The sequence below is a fragment of the Zosterops lateralis genome, assembly GCF_965231275.1.
Source record: "Zosterops lateralis genome assembly, chromosome: 3".
Lineage (NCBI taxonomy): Eukaryota > Metazoa > Chordata > Aves > Passeriformes > Zosteropidae > Zosterops > Zosterops lateralis.
The window spans coordinates 19052534-19076161 of NC_139764.1; the positions used below are offsets into that span (position 1 = coordinate 19052534).

The window sequence follows — 23628 nt, forward strand, 5'->3', positions numbered from 1 at the left end:
CTATGTGGAATACATAGTGAGCATTAAAAGGTGTAAGAACAGTGAGTAGTTTCTACAACAATGTATACATATGTGAAGTTAAACATCACAAATACTTCAACATCATCCACAAGATTTATATTTCATTTTGAAACCTACATTGTTTATAATGAAGTTTTGAAATTTGCCAGTAGTTACTGAACACTAGAAGAATCAAAGGTGAGGCTTACACTGACATCACAGCAGCATCTCCTCTCCTAACAACTTGAACTTTTCTGCCTGAAAAAGACATTTGCAAGAGGCACACAGGTGCAGGAAACCACCCACTCCTTAAGGAATTTTTATCCCTTCATGTTGTAAAACTAAGGTATTGAAGTAAAGAAAGGATTAAAAGAGCACTACATTCACTACATTTTACATAAGTAGATATCTATTTAAGGTAATTACAAACAAAAAAAAAAAAAAAGAAAAAGCATACTGAGAAATGCTTTCAGTAGCTGAGTATTTCTGATGACAGGAAATCTTAACAAACCATTAACAAATCTTAACAAACCATTACAAAACCAAAAAAACACTACCCTTCTACTCGTTTAAAGATAAATTCATTTGCAGTTTTAGCAACATAAGGTTTCAAAATGTTACCCTTAGGTTAATATTCCTCTTCATCATGAATGAATCAAAGCGTAAAATCCAACAAGAGTTTAGTTTTGTTATAATCTAATACCATCACATTTCCACAGAATTTGACATACAGGCTATCACTCCAAAAGACAGAAAATCGTTAACTGAAGAAAATAATTAATACACCACAAAAATTTTTTTTCATGCACCCTTCTACTGATACTGTATTGTCTTATCTGACTGTATGCCACTCATCCGAAGTAAACAAATTCTCCACACCACCAAATACACTTTAACTTGAGAAGCAGTGTTCTTCCAAAAGTTGCAGAGTATCTGCAAAGAGGCTTCTGGCCAACATTGTAAAAACAGTGCCCAAATTATTCTTTAAGGAAATATCCCTTGAATCTATAGCAAGGTTTCTCACCCAGTAACATTTCACCTTATTTCCAAAATATTTTGACAAGAAAAAAGCTCCTGGAAACACCTGGCTGTTTCTTCAGTTAGAGAGAACTTAGAAGCAGAAACGTCTGAACTGACTTTACATTTTGAAAGCTGTTTAAAAGAGCACGAGTGCTCAATGCATCTTTTCTCCTAATGGCAACAGACTGTAATCTGTCAACAATTTTTTTGAACTTTTGAAAAAAACTCACAGGATTTGACAGAAATACCCTTCAAATAATAGGTCCTGGAAATGTAGCTTTCATCCTTGAAGCACATTTTGAATAATCATAACTTTGTATATTCAAGCTCAGTAGTACAGCTGTACAAAAAAATAAGTCAATGTAGGAGTGCAAGACTTAATACAAGCTGTCTTTAATATAATTAAACCAAACCCCATGACACAAAGAGTCAAAAGAAAGCATCTTTTTTTATTGGTCATGTTTTTTGCACTTCAACTCAGTGAAATCTTCCAGCCCAGACAGGGAATACTGGCAGGAAGAGACGACACAGAAGAGTTCTCAAACAAAACCCTGCCACATTTCTCTCTGTTCCAGAGAAGAAACAGGGCCTAGAACCACACAAGGAATAGCTAAAACAGCAGCACTCATTTTTAAAACTTATTTAAACTATTTAAACTTATTTGTAGGGAGGAGTTGTGAATGAAAGTCAAAATTTTCAGTCGATTACTACGTTGAGCAAAACATTTTGAAGAAAATGAGAAAACAGTCATGTTACGTTTTCACTAGCTACAATTAACTCTTATTTTCTTTAATAGGGGTTTTATGCTCTCCCCAGGAATCCATCTGAGAAAAAAAAATGACAATCTTAATCATTTTAGTTAAAGAGATAATTTAGTATTCTACATCATAAAAATAAACCTTTACAGTTCCAACACATCTAAAACACTGTATTTCAGATTTTATTCTATGAAATACCAAAGCTTCACTTGCAATTCGCTAGAAAGAACACAGATACTGTACTAGAAAAGTGACATGTATATAAACTATATGTTACTAGATAAGTGCCAAGTATATAAACACACATGAAGACCAGAAAAAAAAGCATTCCTTCTAAGAAATCAGTGTTTCATGCATAGAACACTACCTCTAAATTGTAGGACTTTTGCCTTTGCCTAATATAAAGCAACGTGAGGCTTGGGACTACTTGATCAGGTCATACATAACTTCAGAATTCAATCAACACAACCACAGTAAGACTTCATGCAGTATACACCTTGTTAAAAAGTATATTAAACATGAAAGCAAATGTATGATTTTCCTCATTTTAACTACTAAACTGCTACTATCAACTTGGCATGGTATGAGAGAAACCACATACTTTTCTATTTCTTTTCAAATATAGTTATGGTTGGTGCTGTCACAAAACAGAGCAATGAAGACATGAAAAGCCACCATTATAGTTGCAGCCCAAAATAATACTTAATTACAGATTCCATTAAAAACATGCCTATCTTAAACGAACTGGACAACTGAAAGGCTATAAACCAGTTGTATTGGATATTTTCTTTTCTTTTTTTTTTTCATTTTCCTGCTCAGCCTTTTCAGTTGTCATCTGCTGTATGATAACTCATTCAACCTGTACATTGGATTAGGTAAGGATTTTCGAAGTATGTGCATGCCAGGTTTTTACTTCACTTTTTCTTGTCCAGTGTTGTGTGATTATTAAAAAAGTGTTTTGACTCAAAGGCAGTACACCTGGTAAAAGACCCATGAGTTTGCTCAAATTAAGCAACTCATCCATGTAACACAGCAAGAACTTCTGGAGATAATCTAAGTGCCAGCTGTGGCTACCTCAAATTCATTACGTGGTCCATAAAGAGCAGCATTCTTCCTCTGATCTTCAGCTCTCACTGTGCTGTGAACATGACATGAGCAGGCAGTTTCCTTGGTCCACAGCAAGAAACAGTCACACTCTTGGCCTGTTATTTTTCTTACAAGAAAACACCCAAACAGTTGGGCATTAAACACTTTCTGAGAGAGGAGGTGAGTATATCAAGGCATTATCATAGCTCTTCATTCTGCCTTCCCCAAACCCGTGATCTCACCCAGGCTTTGCTGACTGCTGCAATTGTGAACCTTCAAACAAGCTTTTCAAAAAACTTTCAGCCTTGACTGTACCCAAAAGGCCAGCTCACATTCCTTAGACATAGATGACACATCCTTAGACCGAACACAAAATACAATGTGTGGCTTTTAGGTAGTGTATCCCTTTTTTTTAAATTAAAGTTGTCTCCCTTTCAGGTCTATGTAAAAGCAGTGATACAGACATCAGACTCCTTGCTGTTAAAAAAGAATTCATTCACACCACAATTCTGTTCAATAACTTGAGCGCGCAGTGTTCTTTTCTCAGGATATTAATCTTTCTAAAAGCATTCTTGCTCTTCTTCACTGTTACCATCTAATAATAGCAGTAATTACTTCTTGTTCTGTGTTATCAGATGTCACAGGTATTAAATGACTTTTTGTGTCATTGGATTGAAGTATCTAAAGAAGATTTTCTTTAAGAAGCAGTCGCTGACAAAAGGAAGCACATGAGCCCTGGTTTATACAGCCATGTTTGCAAAGACAGATGCAGCAGATGTGCCCACAAACATAAATAGTCATTAAGGAGGTCAGAAAACTGCATCTGCAGAGCTAACAGCACATCCCTTCTATTTGTGACTCCTGCCTAAACATAGTGATGCCGAAGTTACATTCACGTGCCAACCTTCTTCCACGTTATGCAAAACAATGTCTTTAATAACTGGAGGTAAATGAATTATCAGTCTTAAGTAGATTGGCCTGGATTTTTGTTATAAAGGGAACTACAATACCATCATTATGTATGGGATATCATGACTGGAAGACAAAATGGGCTCCTAAGGACAATCCAGAAAGCATAGCAGAAAATAAACATTAGGATTTTTTATTATATATATACATTCACAGTATATCTTCATCAATTGAAATTTAATCACCTTTTTACAATTTAGAGAAAAAGGCAGGTTTTAGGGTAGTTAAGCCATGTATCATCAGTACCATGAAGCTAACCTATCAGTTATAATAGCTCCTATAAAATACCAGAGTGAAATTGCAATAAGCCTAGAAAATGGGCTACAAATCCCAGATATGCTCAAGCAAGCACTGAACCAAAAATAAAAATAGGTAGATAGGAAACCAAGAACTAGACAGCATTCATCTAATTCATGACCACAAAAGCAGAGATCACAGGCCAAGGTTTTAAAGCATCTTATTCAGCTCCAAATGGCAATTATTGGACAGGATTTTCAATTACAAAATCCTTGCCTCTTCAAAACCAGTTAAATTTCTAGCAGTTGCTTTCTATTCTCTCCACATATAATAACTCCTGCATTTCTCAGAAGCAACTGATGTTGTTTAGGCAACTTAAATTTGAAAATATTTAGTGTTTTCAAATAATAAAGAACGTCCATTTTGTAGTATTTATTGTCCTGGCCTATGTTTATAACACCTGATAAAGCATCTCCCACAATCTCTTCCTCTTCCAAACATTTTTCTTATAAGAAAGGAATGGACTGGGCTATAATTAATACATTTTAGCATTTACATTTAAAAAGTCAAATTTCTCTTCTCATCATGCCCTTGTCCAAAGAAAAATTCCCTCCAAAATTACTTTAGACAAAAACTGTGGGAAAATCCAAGTATTAGATTGCACAGAAATGCAAAGACAGGTGAATCTTCCCTCTGCTTATAAACATTGCTCCTAGGGCTGTGGGTACCAAAAAACCCCAAACATCCCATTCATAGTTCCAGCCTTAGAACAGGCTCAGTCTATAGCACGTGCATGGATAACCTGCCTATTTTTTTTTGTATATACCCTTTTCACCTGACCAGACAGGCATAAACCAAACAAAAGAGAACAAGGACATATTTTTCAAAGCAAATTTTTGGGATAAAAAATGACTCAAATTGTACCACAATGCATCCTGGAATTCTTTTATTATCAGAAAACAATTTGGTTTGATTTTTATCTTACAAGTGAAACATATTTTCATATAGACATAAAATATATACTGAAAATGGTAACTTATACACACACACCTGCACTGAAAAACTTTTCTTTCCATCACTTCAAAACAAGTGCTGAGAAACAGTATCAGGCTCTTTCTTTTGCAGATGGATGAGGCCAAGTATTTAAAAGAGCAAACACACACTCAGGCAATGGCACTGAGTCTTACAGCTCCCTTACCCATCTACAACATCAGGAAACAAGCAAGAGAGGAATATACTTTTTTAAAAAGCTCTCAGAACAGTGCACATGAGCTTACAAAAATGAAGACACCTACCAGTGCATTCTGGTTTCCTGAAGCCTTTTTTATGTTTCTTGCTGGCATTCCATGAAGATGACTACATCTACTCTGGAAACCTACACAAAAAAGTACAAATTGATTTAAGAATATTTTTCCTACCACAGAACCAATAAAATTTACCATTACATACCGATCTATCAATATGAACTTTGTTTAAAAAAAAATGTCTTATTGGCAAACATTTTACTGGTGGAAACAGAGCACAGAATGGGAAAAGTGGGAGAAAAAATCAATTGTCATGAAAATTAACATTTCAGCAGCTATTCTTACTGCCATCCATGATCTAAGCACACTTGGCAGCACAAGCAGAACATACTGAGCTACAGTATGAAAGTGATTTTTGCATCATCTACAACTTCCTTATCGCTAGGAAACATTGAATCTGGCTAATCTGCAGAGACCAAGCCCTTCAAAGCAATTCCAAGCATCTAGAGAATAAGCCTCATGAAAGGATTCAATACATTCAGCATGCAGAGTAGTTTAAAAGCGATTTCACCACTGCTCACATAGAAGATTTGGATTTGAATAGGAAAGGAGATCCTTGTGGCAGAGGAAGGTACAACAAATTTCTTTGGTAGCAAGCTGAGGTCTGACAACTTCAATCTTGGGACAAGAGTGGGTTCCTAGCTGTATATGCAATCCAACACTGGTAGAGCTTACCACTGATTACACTGGATTCACAGTAGCTGAAAGTATTTTAGAAATAAAAAGAGTACTTTCTATATTACAATCTCAATCCATGTTCTAAAGGAATAATTTTCTCTTATATACCAACAACCTGGCCTGACCATAAAGCAAAGCATATGGTCACATTAGTCTTTCCAGTCTTTACATTAATGAACTTTTATAGACTTCTATACATTACAGCAGAAGCCAGGAACAAAATGGAACATCAAGGTTCATTTTAAATAATATTGAAAAATTCCCAATGTAAACACTGAGACAAATAAAAGAGCAGGCTACCAAAATGAGCTGTTTTCCACTTTCTGATTCTTCTAATAATTGACTTTGAGTTATTTCTCTCTAATGATATCTTAAAAATTAAACAGTTCAAGGAAACAAACAGGTAAGTCCAAGATCTTGCCCACATCTTACATATTTCATGTAATTCACAGATATCTTTCTACTGTACCCAAATGATTCTACAGCTTGCATTTGCTTGACTGCTACTTACCTCTCCTCCCTGAGCGGGACATAAGAGGGAAAGTCCCAGTTAAGATACTTTCAAAGACTGGGTCAGGCAATTCTCTCTCTAGTTCTGTGGAGTCTTCTTGTTCCCACCATGGAATGACCCCCGTAATTCCACATGCTCCACCTGATTCGTTTTCATGAAACCAATCGCTCTGCTCATCATCACCTGTGTGAGGACAGGGTGCCCAAATCCCCCCAAAAACAGGGAGGAGCAGAGAAGATAAAAATCAGATATTACCACCAACACATACTCTGACAGAATTATTTTTCTTTTGCTTTATAGCTGTATAACAATTACTCCTATATAGCAGTTTTATTTGGAAAATGTTTCTCAATTGCGTGACAAGCATTGCCATCAATGAAACATCATAAAATGTAATGTTTTAAAACCAATTTACAATAGTGAAAACAATAATAAACTAGTTAATCCTTCTGGCAATAACTGTGGGGAAATCCATTTAAGTTACTGCACTTTACATATTAACAAAAAAACAAGCCTTAATCTCCTGCAGGGAATTAAAAGGTATAAAACTGAAACTGATTCTTTGCAGCTGATAATGGTATATAATTAGCTTAATTTCATGATTTGTATGGCTAGTAAAAGGGGAAAACAATCATGAACAGATGTGAGTAAATGAAGTTAATCTGATTAAGTTCATTTAGAAATAAGTTTTGAAAAAGTTGATTTTAAATGAAAACTGACAGTATCACATGATTGAGGATTATACTGCATTATAACACAAAGTTGGTCATTTTTACTGACAATATTCATCTATGTAGAATTTAAATACTTGGATTTAAATTCAGAAATAAGAAAAGACTGAAAATACAAGACAGAAAATCTGATCTTAAAATTACCTTAAACACACTGGCAACTAAAAATAAATTTCTATGCTTGTTTTAAAACATGTTCTTTCATACACACCATCTAGTCTCAGAAGAACAGAAAATATCTTCAAAAGACATGGGAAATTTCCTGTTTTCTACCCAAAACTTAGATTAAGTATGTGATATACATTTTATTCTACTACAAACTATCCAAACCATGTTTCATTATTTCTACACATAAATTATTTGACCTTTCCATTTTTATTTGGAAATAAATTAAGCAAGATACAAATATAAGATTTGTGAGACACAGATTTCAAGAATAAAAAAGCATTTGTGCAAAATTTCATTGTCACCCAATGCCATAGTGGGGAAACAGAAATTATAAAAAAACCAAAGCCAAAATTTCATGAAAAATGAAATCCAGCACACTTTCTCTACGTAAACTGTTGCAATGTAAAGAATATTTGAGATCAAGCACAAGTGAAAACGTCTGTAAACATTCAATCAGAACAAGTACTTCTAGAAAATATAGAATAATTAAAGCCCTTCACTGGTCACTTGTAGCTGAAATGGGGACCTTACACTTTTAATGATCACTACTAAAAGCAAAATTAGCAGAGGCTACAGAACAGGAACATTTAGATGGAGAAAGGGAAAAAAAAAGGTGAAAAGCAATACATAGGTCAAAATAAGATTGAAATTTCTTTGCATTCCTGAAGCATTTCAGCCTGTTCTCCCTATTCACTCTAATCCTCATTTACAGCTATGACATTTCACAAAGGCATTCACCATTAATTCTATCCTCTCTTTGTTACAGCCAGGCATGGGCTTTTTTGAGGAACTCTAAGAATACTTAATAGGGACACTGGTGGTGGTGGAAGGAGAATCACACCTTTTAATTAGATTGGTCTGTGGTTCAGAGTTAAGCTTGAAATCCTCTGTTTTGATTTTCCAAATTTTTACGTTAGGAAACACTTTCCAAAATTTTATGCTTGTTAAACTTTGTCTCTATATTTTGTCATGAGAGCTCCAGACACCTTCACTAACAAGAAATACTATCAGGAGCTCAAAAGTAGTCTTCTTACACATAATTCATCCATGGAGGTAAGCACAGAATTCTGAAATGGGGTTCCATGATGAGTTCAGGGACAGAAGCTGTAAGAGGCAGGCAGTGAGTGCAGCCTTGGAAGAAAGCTGCAGTTTGAGACTGGGTTGGTGGAATGCTCATTAAGGCAAAGAAAAAAGCTATGGAAGGAAACTTATCTTTGCTATATACCCAATAGCAATTCTTTGAGGAAAAAAAACCACATAAGATTACTATTCCTTTTTATGGAACAGGTATGTTAAGCAATTATCTGTTAAGATACCTTAATTTTTATGCTATTATACATTTCCCTAAGCATTTATGTTGCTTACAGCCAAAGGCAGACTTCAGATCTGAACCTCTTAGTCTTTTTTCCACATGACAGCAGGATCCAGATATGCTTGGTTTTTAGCTTCCTTGTCTGTGAAATTAAACAACTCTGAATCCTCTAAATATATTAAATCATATTATCACCTTGAGGCAAGCCTAAGCCTATTACTAATATTCTGATCCAGGGGAGCACTCACAGGCATTTTGCTTACCAGTTGCTCCATCCTGAAGGGATGCCACTTTCAGAGCCAGGGAAGACCACTGCATTTAATTCATTCCCTACCTCATACATATAGGCAATAAAACACAGAGGCCTCCCCACTCAAGAATTTGGTAACCAAGCACTTGGATTTTATCCTACTTAATTTGCAGCTCTCAAAAGGCTGCACAGTATTCATAGCAAAAGCGATCTCAGGAATACTAAAAGCTCGAAGCAACATTTTTGACTTCCAAAGATTCACTACACTGTCCTTTCCTCATAGGATTCTGATTCAGCACAGCACTACAGCAAATTATTATATTTTTCCAAGGTACAGGAGAGGTAGAAAAATCTCCAGATCTCCAAAAATAGAGCCCATGCATCCTCCTAAATACATTTTTAAAATATATCAAACTTGTTTATGTGTAAGGTTAATGCTTCAAGGAACTACTTCAAAGTAATTTACATTGAATTATAACTGCACCGATCAGTACAATAGAGTCAATTTAAGGCTCAGGAATGTCATCCTCAATCCTAAAAATTACTGGCCAGTTTCTAGCTTAATTTTTTTTTTTTTTTTTTAAGTTATTTTTAGTTTAACCCCTCCCTCCAATTACTGTTTCCCTAAATTTCACTCTATATATTTATGTCTACATATTTATCTAACTACTGATACATGCTAAATTCCTTGCCTTCTTTAAGAAGTTTAGAAAATTATTTATTTGAACTTCTGGTGGTTTCTGTATGGACATAGACACCTTCTGCATCACCATCAGTATCACATTCAGAAAAACTTCACCTGAATCTTACTTCAGCTAAAGCAGTGCAGTTTTACAATAAACTTTCCACTACACTAAGAGAGTTGTGCTCTTTTTATTATTTTCATTACAAAATGGCCAGATCAGGCTCAACAGCAGCCAGTAGGTGTGCTTTGCCTGTAACAACTATAACATACTTGGAGAGGTTACTGTGAAAAGTTTGGCATCAGTATCCTACAAACACCATGTGATACTGTGCTGCTCTGTTATCCACCAACCTGCAAAGGGAGAGCAAGAGCATGGAGTCTGTGAATACCCCAGGATTTAGTCTCATTTCCAGGACCAGTCTACTTCTTTCTAGGTAAAAAATGCCCCACTGCTAACATCTGTAATAGTTATTTCGGAGATATCAGGATTTTCACTGTAACACATCCCAGGAGTTTCAGGAAAGCAGAAGCTGAAGTTACCCATTCACAGAAGAACACTGTATCTTGCTCTTTGTGCTTTACAGCTAACTTGACAAAAGATACACATATAAAAGATATACTATATAAAAGACATGCTATATAAATATTTATCATTTCAACTACTTAGGTCATATGCAACAACTTTATATTATTTCTTTTTCATTTGCAAAGACTATAAACTTACTTGCCACAACAGTTCAAACCTGGTGTGATTTCACTTTGCATTGCACACTCCATTTCTTTTCTTTATGGAGAAACACACCCTGTCACCCGCAGCTACTGACATGCTGTGCAAGGTCCAAATTAGTTCCTCACTAGAATTCTTCTACTGAATCAGGACTGGGTCATCTTCATAAAGGACACAGTAATGAATATATGTTTAATCATAAAATAATGAACAGCTATCTTTAAACGCTCAGCCACATCCACAGTGGAACTGACATTCCCTGACCTTCTCCAATTTTAACTGTTTAACACTTTATTAACATAATATTCCTTCCTACTTGCTTAGATCTTAAAGGACATTTCAAGTGCTGCATGCCATGATTTAAGAAGTCTTAAGTCAACTTTTAATTTCCCCAAGTGTACAAGTATAGATGAACCAGGAACACACAGTACGTTTTATTTGCTACACCCAAGCTATAAAGCTCATTAAAGAGCATTGTTGCAATTTAACTATTTCTTCCCCCAAAACAGGGTATCATCCACTAGTGTGTGACTAAAATAGTTTTGTTAACATTGTGTTGAAAGCTTAACTTGTAAAAGTGCCTTTTACCTGTGAAGTGCCTTGAAACTGCATGAAATCCTACTAGTCAGGTCTATCACAGAGTTGTTATTTTATGCTGCAATGCAAAACTAGACATTTTGGTTCAAAATTCTTGTAAAATTTGGTTACACCAGGCATAACACTGCTTATCATTAAAGTTTTTAATAACTGCAAAACAGCCAAGAAAATACTACTTGGAACAAAAGGAAAAAAGAGGAAAAAAAAGGGAAGTCATGAGGATTTCTCATAATAAACTTCAGCTGCTATTCAGGTCTTTCAATTACTTTGTTGGCAGTCTCTCCCACCTCCATACATAAGAGCTTGATAGAATCACGATATTTTGGGTTTTTTCCTAACTATTAAATCTTACCCTCAAACTGCCCAATTTGAAAACCTCTGAAGAAAATACAACCCACAAAAAGTCACTTGAGTTCTGTTAATAGTTCAGCAATACCTTCTTCCCTGACTGTACTGTCAACTAAACATTTTCCATGGTCTTTAAGCTTTTGCTGATTAAATCTTCAGGGTTTGCAGTGTTTCACAGAATAAAAACATTTGCCACATTGGGCCTGCCAAAATCAAGCACCAATTACTTCTGCCAGAAGGAATTACTATAGTGGGACAGAGGACAGCAAGAGAGCTGCTTGTGTCCTCTCACATGACCTAATGTAAGCACTTGGATAACTTGGAAAAGAAGGGCAAACAAGGCTGGACTCAGATGAGGACTTCATGGGAACCAAACAAATCAAACAAAGCTGTAAGACTGGAACAGAGAAAGGAAGAGAGTATAGAAGTTTTAAAAAATGTTACATGGTACAGCAACTATTAGAAGTTGAACAGAGGATTTTCAAGTCTCAATAATTTTCTCTTATCATAGCAATTGATGAGAATTAAAATGTATCTAGAACTATCCCAATTAAAGCTACACCTGGTTTTCTTTAATCAAATTATAAAAATTGAAACTCTTCTGAGATTCTGTCCACAGAAGAGTAGGAACTGTAACAGAATTTATTTCCATATCCTTCCTGAGAAAATTTGGAAAATATTAAAGGTTACAAGACCAGGCACTAGAAAGTTCATAACTAAATAGTCAACTATTTAATTAACTGGCCAAATGCTCCAAGAAATTGCTGTTTTAGTAATTTTCCTGTCTAGAATGTGTGTCTCAAAGGATGACTATGCTTTGGGAATTAATTAAAGTTTTATAAATACTATTTGTCTGCAATTAATGAGATGTGGTGCTTGATCTCAGAAATACAAAATGAACAAATGTTTCCCAGAACAGGAACCTCTCATCCTCTGCTACCCAAACTTTTAAGTGATGGCAGGCACATCATTTAAACCAAGTATTTCACCAGGCAACATTAATCAATCTCTGGTTCTCCACTTGACTTAGCAGAAATCTGAAGTCAGAAGTGCAGAAAATTTGAACTACAAATGAGATCAAGACACCGATGCTCTGAACATAGACACAGATATATATAGATGATAAAGATATAGATAGATAACCTCGAGGAGGGACACTGGTAAGAAACTAGCTCTGAAAGTACAAAACAAAACCAGTCATTTCTTCCCTTAATACATTTTCATTCTGTCCTCTTCCAGCTTTGTGTATCACATCTAGGCTTTTCCTTTGCTTCTATCAGACTGACTTTCTCCTTCCTTCACTCTAGCCAATTTTGTATGTGTCTCAGTTCAGCTACAAATTAACTCAGAGATAAAATAACCTCACCTTACTTAAAGGGAGCCCAAATCACTAGTATTACTAGCAGGAGGGAATAGGCATTATTAGAAAATCAACAATTTTGGTTTTGAAGTAGGATCTCTGATAGGACTTTCATAGAAAAGTTTCACAAAACCAAAGCTACAATGCAGATTTATAAGCATCTCAAGTTCCAATGTGAAGCTAACAGTCTTTTGATCATACCCACAAAATTATTAGTTCAAAGGAGAGACTGAAAAAATAATGTTTTGTCATGACAATATTCTTTTCAGGTTTAATTATTGTTGGGTTTTTTGTGCTTCAGAATACTATTTCAGGTCTAATGCTTGAAAATTGAAAACTGAAACAAGATTCAAATATCAGACAAAACTAAGAACTACTTTACTGTAAAGAGCCAACACTAAAAAAGGTTACACCACAGCACTTAAAAAATGCAATCAGTCACTGATCCTTCCTGTCTTCTTTTCCCACATAATCTATAAGATGACCAAAAAGCAACTAAGATGTTTTCAGTCATATTATTCAAAGATTTTAAATAATACAGTTGAGGATTTAAGGATAGAAATATATCAGAAGGGTACTGGAAAAACATATGCAGTTAGGAAGTGTGACAGGTCATCTTACACACATATGTAGAGAACAAATGCTTTAAAAATTCCAAGTCAGAAGAGAAATTCAAATAGGGAAGTAAAAGCAAATCTTTTTGACTCACCTTATACTTAAAGACTTAATGCATTGTAGCACTGAACTTAAATCAATCTAAATCAATCTAAATTTTCAAAGAGAACCTAAACTCTTTAGAAACAAGAGTAAGCACAACTGAAAACAGGTACTCAGGATGGGAGGTACAGTTTGCGTAGCACAAGTTACCATTGAACAAGGAAAGTAACACTTCTGTTTTAAGTAGGAAAAATCCTCTCCCTACTGAAGATAACCCCAACCCCTACAGAACCAGATGGAAATAGAAATTAAAAAAAAAGAAACAACCCCGAACATTCCTTTAACCTCATTTTGTGGAATGGGTCAGGATTTGTTTTCTTGCACACATTCAAATAGTCTTTGGCAAACTGTGTAAGAAAATACTTTCTGTTACCATTGACTTAAAATTTCCAACAGAAAAGCAAGTCTTAAATACTTGAGAGACTATTTTTGTCTTATTTTTGTATCCTGTCAAAGACAGCGAGTTCCTATTCTATCATAGCATAATATAGGTAAATGTGCTGCAACAAAGACTAAAGCAGATAAAAACACCAACCTCTTACTTCCATCCCAAATAGTTTTATCACAGAAAAACACGTGAGAACATTATGCATACTAAAGAAAAAGTTTCAATCTTCACTGCATTTCAGATTAAAGAAGTTTTTTTTTCCAGAAGAGAGATGTTAAACAGACTTAGACTGCAGAAAAAGTAGTTTGTTTGAAATTATTTTTTCAAACAAACTAGTGAATGAAAACGGACTATGAAATCCTGCCCTATCAGTTTGGAGAAAAAGAAAGAAAAAAGCCACCTCAAGAATAGCATAAGAAGTATTACAATCAGTGTCTTGTCATAAAATTGGAGGAACTGAGCAATTATTACAGATGATTTTTAGGAGATGCTCAAGTTTTAAGTAACTTTATCATATTACAGAGACTGTTTCTCAATACAGCTTTTGACTTAAGTCATGTATTCAAGACACTCTCTGATAACATTAAAAAAAACCCAAACAACAGAAAGCAAGCTATACTTCCACTCAGTAAAACAGTAATAGGGACTGAAATACAATAATTAACCTATGAAATAACTTGTAACGCTTACAGAATTTCAACTGATGTGGTTTGAGGGGTGGAGAAGGGAAAGATTGTTTCAATACCTTGTCTTCCCTCATCATTGGTAAACAAACCAGCATCACTGCTGCTCAGACTGCTGGATTCACTGTAATAAGAGAAAGAAAGAAACAGATCAAAAGAACAATTGATCTTTCAGTCGTAAAATTTTAAGGAGACAAGGCTGTGCTCAGATTGATCTTAAGCCCAACGGAGATCGGAGAGAAAATAGGATGATTTTTTTTAATCAAACTGCAAATATCCCAGTTCCATTAACTACAAAGCGTATTATTTTTGGCACCATAAAACCATAGGAATCTAATGGTACCCTGACAGTAAGCCAGATGTGACTGCAACGAGGTGCTGACACAATTGATGCATTTTATTATCTGCTCCCATCAAATGCTCACTGCTCCCTTCTTATGCTGTGCAATTCAGCTTGATCCTGGAACACCACTGCTCAATAAAATAGGAAAAGTCTCAATCAAAAGCAGCCTAAGCCTTCCTTCAGCACATGAAATATAAAAGACTGAAAATCGAATTACCTTTCTAAACATCATTTGCAAAAATTCTGGAAAAGATACTGCTTTAGGTTTCATGACATACTACTCAGAGAGAACAAAAAATGTTTATAACAAAGGTAGCCAATTAAATCAAAATAAAGGTCACCCTGAAGAAAATAAGTATGATTCATGATCATAACATCAACAACAACAAAAAAGCAAGGTACAGTTTACTTCTCTACGACTTCCAGCACAGCCTTAAAATTATAATGTGTGTATACAACACGCACACATGCCTCTAAATTCAAAGCCATGAGTGGGTATTTAGTTCTTTGCTGTGTGCACATTGTTACATACAATAATCCACCTGTCTCTAAATAGTAAATCAGACTGGTCTTTTAATAACAGATCGCACTTTGTTGAGTTTCATGTAAAAGGACTTTTCCCTAAACCCTTTATTCCACTTTTTATCAAGAGAGTTGCTATGTTAAAGAAGTAATATTCTCACCAAAATTTTATCACATTTTACTTACTTTGACATGTAGAACAATTTGAAAAAAACCCCAAACACTTCAGTTCAGCAGACAAATTCAAGTACATTTTATAAATGTGATGGCTACTCTTGATGTGCCCATACAAGCCACTCACAAGAACTTTATGTCTGTTTACCTTTGTACACTTATTCATATTACAATTTTCATGCTGTCCTATACTTGAAACCAACTGTTTTCAATTATTTCTATTTTTTAATAATAAATTATTTTTATTTTTCTATCAAATAACTAGTACACTTGGGAAAATTATTTTCTTTTAAATTCTAATTTCTCACAAAAGCAAGTCTTGGGGTTTTTATTATATGAATATATAAATTATTCATATGAATATATTAGTTATATAAAATTCATCTAATTTTTATTTAATTATAAGCACATATATATGTTTTTTAGTATCCTCCATTGGTAGGCATCCCAACAGGATTTGAAACACAATATGGTAGCAGGTGACACAAAGCAGTGAGTGGGTTTTTTAAAACATACCTATATATCCATATATAGATATGTACGGACATAGATCTGTTTGAAGATTAGGTTGCCTTAATCTTTTCTGCATCTTACACTTATCCAAATGCTTGATGCATAAGCAACACTTACACTATATCCTATACATAATATAATATACATAATATAATCAGAACAGACTTAAACACTTGCACAATTGCTCCACGCAGAAGAAAGGTGATGTGCATGCAATGAGAACAGAAGCATCTTTCGTGATGGAGACCAAGACTTGAAATTTCTAATATTGTACGTTCTAGTAATTCCCTTTTAGCAAGCATCCCATCCTCACTTTAATTAAAACAGACTATTGTAACTAAGGCTTTACTGTCTGTAGATTTCATTAAGCACAATTTTACATCATCCATTTCAAAGGAAAAAAATCCCTTCTTCATAGATTCTTCTTGTCTATTTATTGTTTAATTGCATGTTTTAAAATAAAAATCAGGGAATCCTTCAACCCTGATATTTTAGCCATTTTCCCTACCAAAATTTCCAATTTTGAGAACAGTCTCCTTCTCTTTTTAAAATAAGCTATATCAATTGTGAAATAATTCTCACTGAAGGACTAGTAAGCACATAAAAACATAACCACTTAAAATTTTTGAAATTTTTTTTTTAAAAAATTAGAAAATTTAAATTATTACAGCCACAGGATTCATTGTCCTCAGGCCACAGTCACATTGGGCAGGGATTACAGTTGAGATAATTGCTACATGGCAGTCAATTCACTGAATAAATTCAAAACCACTGGAATTAATACATTAATATCTAAGTACATGAAACCTGCTATGATGGAATATATTTGCAGTTTCAATATAATTTTGCAGTGTATACTGCTAATTCCTTTGCTTTGTAATGAGAATTCCGCTCCCAGCAAGACTTCCATGAAAAAGGAAAAACCCACAGACTCCTTTTAGTCCTATAAAACAATGTGGGAAAGCAAAAATTTGGAAGGAAGAGTTGAGCTATCCAAAAACGTTTCACATTCTTATTTCTACACTTATGGAAACAAAGAAGAAATAGTTGTCACTCGCAGTTCCCATGACTGACGAGCTGTCTGGTGTCTTGGTTTCACAGGAGACACGGGAGCTTTGCGCTGTCCCCAGGACCTGACCAGCCCCTATTTTCCCTCCTGGCCTCAGTGGGTGGTGCCTCTGAGCTTCACTGCTGCTTCTCTTTCAAAACAGGCAATTGAGATTTCACCTCTCTTTTGTCACTTCAAACACAAACAAGTGCCAAAGCCTGTGGGAATTAAACAGCACCCAGAACTTGACACACTGCTGAATTTGGCTGAAACTGACCAAAAGCTGTGCATTGAGGATAAGGATGGATAAGCTCTGATCACTAAAATCTTATTTCCAGTGCTTAAAACAATCCTCCCAGGAAGTCATCTTTGGGATCATTTAGATGCTGATATTTCATGAGTTTGAAGACTCCTTCTCCAACTTCTGAATCATGCACTTAAAACCTGGTTATTGCTGTTTGGTGTTTGAACACTCACATAACAGAGATAAACACTGCAAAAGAAGTGCCACTTAACATTTTTAACGTGCACTTCGAAAACACATTATTTTCAAATAATGTCATGTATACACTGCAAACTTCTGACTGGTTTTAGAGCCAAGCAATTTAACTCCCATTAAAAATTATCAACTTTGTTTTGTTTCTAAAAAACAAACTTCTAAAAAAATTAGTCCTTTTTTTAAGAATTACTGAATGATTGCACTGAATACTACAGCACACATTGCATACAAAACAAAAGCAACTTTGTATACTTTTTATTGCTGAAGTGCAAGTGTCATCCAAGATGCTTTGTTAGCTCTTTGTATCTTGTACAATCCCATCTTCCCTTTTAAAAATCTCAGCTTTCACTTTCAGAACAAACTCTTCTTAAGAGTTTGCTGGTGCTTTCAAATACTTCTAGCTAAACAATCTCTAATAAAGGCACTATTGCATCTAAGTAAAGTTAGATTAAAACAAGTTAAAATTATGCACATACAAAATATTCTGATCATCTGAGTATCACCTGAGAGGCCTAGATATGGCAGAGTTCTAATCACACTATGAAATGCAAGTTTTCTAATTCAGTGATTTCAAAGCTTTCTGGTACAGCTGACCATTGAAAGCAATTCAGTAGAATGACAGACCATCACTCTACCATGTGCATGAGCAGAAAACCCTATGAAGATGAAAATGGTGTTAAAGACTATTTACTGGGGCCATAGACAAGTATTTGGAGTACGACTTGAGCAAAAGCAACATTTGAGGTAACAAAACATCGAGCATTTTGAAGAGGAAGATCAACTTGAGAAAGAAGATTCACATTGACCTGATACAGCTCAGTTGTGGGAGTCTACAAGAGAATATTCTTATTGATCTCTCTTCTCTCCACCCAAAAATTAGCTATAGAACTTTTGAGTTGAAGAACAGTTACCTTTGTAGCATAACAGAAAGTCTTTTATAAATAAAAAATGCAACAAGACTATGGAGATATGAAAAACTATGCAATGGTTCCTAGTTTGAAGGAAATTTTTAAACATCTGTCTTTAGGTCCCAGATTTGGAGGAGTAGACTCCAAGTATTGTCAAAGAATAGAGAAGTTTTCTAAAGGCTTCCTGACAGCACAGACTCCTTCCTAACTTGCATGTCAAAGGGAGATGTCCGAAGCTACACTGCCTGCCCTGAAGGATGAGTTCTGCTCTAGTAAGTTACATGTAAGGAAAAATGTTTAAGGCTTGGGATTTATTCAGCTCTTCCAGCTTCTCTTCTTGTTCTCAGGTGAAGGACAGAGCTAGTATGTAACAAAAGACTTCAGATTTTTCTGACTATCACTGGAGTTAGTCACTCAGCAAGGCTTCTGTTATTACAGTAACCCATCTGACTGCTCTGGTTAAAACCACCCTCTGCATCTCAATTCTACCTGTTCAGTAAGAAAAAGGCTTAACGGTTTATAGACAAAATGCCTACAAAAAAACCAGGGACACAAGTGCCATCAAGGAACTGACCAAAATTATATCTTTCGAGATGCGTCTGTCTTCCTGATGCTTCTGCATTCAGAACCTGGCATGTGGAATAAACAAAACCAGGCTTACCAGGCCCTGCAGTTAACATCCCCTGTGTATGGTGGAAAAATGACTTTTACCTTACTGTGTTGTCAAAATAGTACTTTGGAAACAATTACCACCGTAGTATGACTGCTGTCTGGAATGGATGGATGAGGTGTACTGCCAAAGGGTCATCATTCCTCCATTTTTCTAATGGTAAGCTCAGGTGTTTCTGAACTGTAAATTGGTTTTTGCATTTCGTAAATGATGTATATCCTTGGCAACCTGCAGACTTTTTATGTCCATGACACACCAGAACATACTGTCTAAATGGTGACTCTAAACACTGACAACCTTTCTGACAAATAGAGATAACAATCAAAGCACCAATGTCTAGAAATCGGAAAAACACTAAATTCTTATCTGACAACTGTTACCAGTTGAAATACCCAGAAAACCCCGTGTTATTTGTATGTGTATTTTGTCATTCTTCATCTTGAAACAATTAGAACGTATTAGTTCACAAACTGTTTTCTTGGTTATTCCTCTGCTACATCACTCTATTTTATGCTGAATTCCTTAACCTGAGCAACTAATACATAAAAAACAGTAGATGTAGGAAAATTAAGAGTAGCTTTTTAAAACAGATACTATTGACTCTAGAATTTTAACTCTGGAATCAACAAAAAATCTGAAGATTCCCAATACAAGCAACAGTAATAAAAGCAAACAAATATTATCCAAAGTTTCCGTAAAAAGAAAAAGAAAGAATAACCTGTCACTCATGTTCTCATCTGAGCCTTTTTGCTCTTCATATTCCATTTTGTCCTTATTTGCTTGATTCACTTCTTCATTTTCTATAACTACTCCTTCATCCAAGATTTCTGGACCTTGTCGAGCTGCAGATACTTTTCTTTTTTTCACTTTGCTCTTGGAAAACTCTTGGTGCTGGTATGATTTATTGTTATTGTCCATTTCTTGATCTCTGCTGTTATCCTGCTGTTGAGTTATTGCCAGTGCATTAGAGACTTCTGATGGCAGATCTATTGCCATGCGTTTTACCTTTCTCCTCCTGCGCAAAGTTCTGTTCCCCAAACTGTCCACAGCCAAATCCGGCTCGTGCCACAGAGGTCTTTTGCCTCTAATGTTATTTAAGTTTGAGGAAGGCCTGCGTTTAGCAACCAACAGCTGGTCATCAGAATCACTGTGGTCTTTCTTGGTAGCATGATTCTCCCTGTAGTCTTTGTTTGATTCCTCTAAACTGGAATCGGAGCCTTCACTTAGGCAGTGGCCAGCCTCCCAGGGATGATGGGTGGTAAATGAACGTCTTTTCCGTCCCCTCCTTTTCCTTGCCTGTCTCTTTAGAAGACAAGACACGCTTCGAGAATGATCTCCAGTGTCAGCAAAACCTCCTCTGGCTTGCTCTGAACTTTCTTCCAGTGCTGAGACCAGATCATGAACCAGCTCCTCCATAGTCCTACTGAAATGCCTATAGATTTTAAAGGAAAAAAAAAAACATACAAGAAAACAACAAATTAATTAAAAGTGCTAAGCATAAACTACAACAATTTCATTTGGCAAAATCATTTTAGTCACTTCACACAAGGTAGAGTAATCTTTACAGGATGGCCATTGACTCTTTCTGCCAAAAGACAAAACGTTGCCATCCAGTCCTACAACATTTGCAGCACGCCAGCGTAAGTTCCCTTTAAAAGGTATCTTCCAAACATTCTGTCTTGGAAAGAAGAGGCAGCCAGTGGGTTCCCCCATTTGTTTCTGGCCTCACTGTTATTGTTTGGTTTTAATGAATCTCATCACATTTATATGACTGTCAGGGATTCCACATAGCAAGAGCATCAACAAAGAGCATTCACTCTAACTGCAGGTAAGGAGCACATTTTAAATTTAGGAATGGAACGGAATATACAATATTCTCCTTGATGTACATTAATGTGTTCTGCTTAAGACTTTCATTATGATGAAATATTTTTAAGGATGATTATCTCTTAATGCTACCTAAATGCCAAAATGAAGTTAAGACAGCAATTCTTGGATAATATGACTTTTTTCCTAATAGCAGCTAATTCTGTCTTTCCAAATGGCTGATATCTGTTCGATTTTTAAAAAATACCCATTCAATGAAGCTATATTAGGTTGTGAGAATACCCAACTACAGATAATTCTAGAGAATTAAATGAAAAGTTTCCTACCACATGTAGGCACTTGCATCCATAGAATTCCATGCTTGCATAATAAAAAAAAAAATCCCTAAACACACAGTGTCAAATTAAGGCCTTACCCTTTTAGATGCTTTGTTTCTTCCTCTTCAGATTTCACTAGCATTTAGCACATCTTTAACTCGGTATGCTTCAGTAAGTTCACCCATGCATTACATGAATGTAATTACAAAAACATTAAATGATTGCTGCTGAACTCTAATCCTTCTCTGAAGGCTGTGAACCTTCTCCATAAACACAGCAATCAGATTCTCATATCAAAACATCAGAAGACCCCTTTCCTTGAGGTAAAGCAAAGACTAATTATCATGCTCGCTACCACATTGGACAAACTGATACATATGGAAGATGTTGTACATTCAGTAAATTGTGCAGAGGACATTTAAAAGCAAGAGTCTTCACTTTTTTGTTTTTTACAATGGCTGGTAGAACCTCTATTAACAAGTTTTCTACACATACTCAGTGGTGCTGTAGATGTGGAGAAAACCAAGACAGATCACAGACAGCTTCCCTCTGCCACAGCACAAACTCCAACATCAAAGGTAGCAAAGAGTGATGGCTGAATGGGCAGTCTAAAATATTAATAGAGGAATTGAAGAACATGTTTAAAAAGAAATCCAAAAGCTCATGAAATATCTTACCTAAACAAGTTATATATTCTCCTTTTAAACCATTTTCAGAAATACTTACTTTAAACATTTCAATTGCAAGAACAATAAAAGCACAGAAAGTGGTAGAAATAAACTTATTTTGAATTCTTGAAACTGCTGTGTCACTTGCATTTATTTCTTTCTGTCCTGATGTAACCTCTAGTCATATTACTCCCTCTTAATGTTTTCTTTGACTTTTAGTACAGCAGAATTATATTGTCTTGTAAATGGTGAGACAGCTCTGGAAAAGTGCTACACTTTCTCCTTAATCCATCTGGTTCACAAGATGCTTAAACAGATGCATTAGCCCATGTTTCTCCTTGGCTACAGCTGCAGTGGGAGGGCACTCAGCCCTTCAGCCTTCCTGTGAAACCCCCATGAGAACAGGCATCCCCCGAGGTGCATGTACCAGAAATGAGATGCCCCTGAGATGTAAGAGGCTCTTCTGCACTCATTTAACAGAAGCCATAACACTTCAACAGACAAACTGCAGCACATTTGGGTTAATTTGAGACACCAATTCCCTCAAACACCTGCACAGCCTTTCCTGCCACACACTTTTGCATCTATGGGAAACTGACAGACGTAGAGGTGCAACAAAATGAGAACTTGTAGGCTTAAACCCAGATTTACCTCTCCAAATGAACAGACTTCTACTAACCTGCCAGAATATGAACTAGCTTATATAAATCTCTTGCAGCCCATCCTCTTAGTGATCCTGCAGCACAAAGCAAAAGGGAAAGAGGAGACAGGGACACTAATGCCTTGCACCATAGTTTATGATTAATTCCCTCAATTCAGTATCCCTAATCTGTATGGGTAACTATATCATTAAAATCAATGTAGCCCCTGGAGTGGTCACACCAATTTACTCCACATAATGGCATGAGTATGGTGGTAAAATTGCCTTAGTTCCAAAATACTTCAAGATCAAACACAATATATCCAGCTCTGATTTTTATACCTGAATGAAACTTGGCCTGAATTCCTCCCAAAATACTGCAATACAGATGGTGCCAGATCAAAAGATGTTACTCAAGAAAAGTGAACATCCTCAAGTGTTTTTGAAGTAAAGGGATAGCAAGATTCTTAAATGACTCTGAGCAGTAAAGAGATTTTATTTCCAGCAGACTGTGACTTTGAATATTATGCACTCCTGCAATTAATCTTTTCTACTGAATATCAAGTCTCTTAATTGCAACTACTGAATTAAGATTTGAACAGGACAGTGACCTTATATGCCCCAAAAATTGCAGCCATGGTCCAATGTATAATATAACTGTATCATAACTGCATCACCTCCTTTGTAGATCAGACAAATTACTATTTTAATTATTTCAACATGCTTCCTTAGGATGATTACATGAATTACTCAATCAGTTTGGGACAGTGCAAGCTCTTTTGCAATAGATTGAGAATGCAAACACAAACCACTTCAGCTTTCTATTCACTTTTTGCTTTCAACATGCCAGTGGTCCACACCTAAACTCCTTCTCCTGAAAACCCCAAAAATCTCTTTTGCTTAATTTTATAGGTGCTCTCATTTCTCCTGCTATAACTGAAGAAAAAAAAAACCTCAAAGGTAGCAACAG

At 35.6% G+C, this 23628-nt stretch overlaps 1 protein-coding gene across 1 annotated transcript in view; it reads right to left on the bottom strand.

Annotated features, from left to right (window-relative positions):
- The window catches only part of GPATCH2 (G-patch domain containing 2), a 119228-nt gene that overhangs the window by 89369 nt on the left and 6231 nt on the right, over positions 1-23628 (bottom strand). Inside the window, exons 2-5 of the mRNA XM_083857928.1 lie at positions 19925-20638; positions 14592-14653; positions 6564-6746; positions 5366-5445 (exon numbers count right to left, since the gene is read on the bottom strand). Coding sequence (XP_083714054.1) covers positions 5366-5445; positions 6564-6746; positions 14592-14653; positions 19925-20638 — 1039 coding nt within the window. The remainder of the gene's footprint in view (positions 1-5365; positions 5446-6563; positions 6747-14591; positions 14654-19924; positions 20639-23628) is intronic.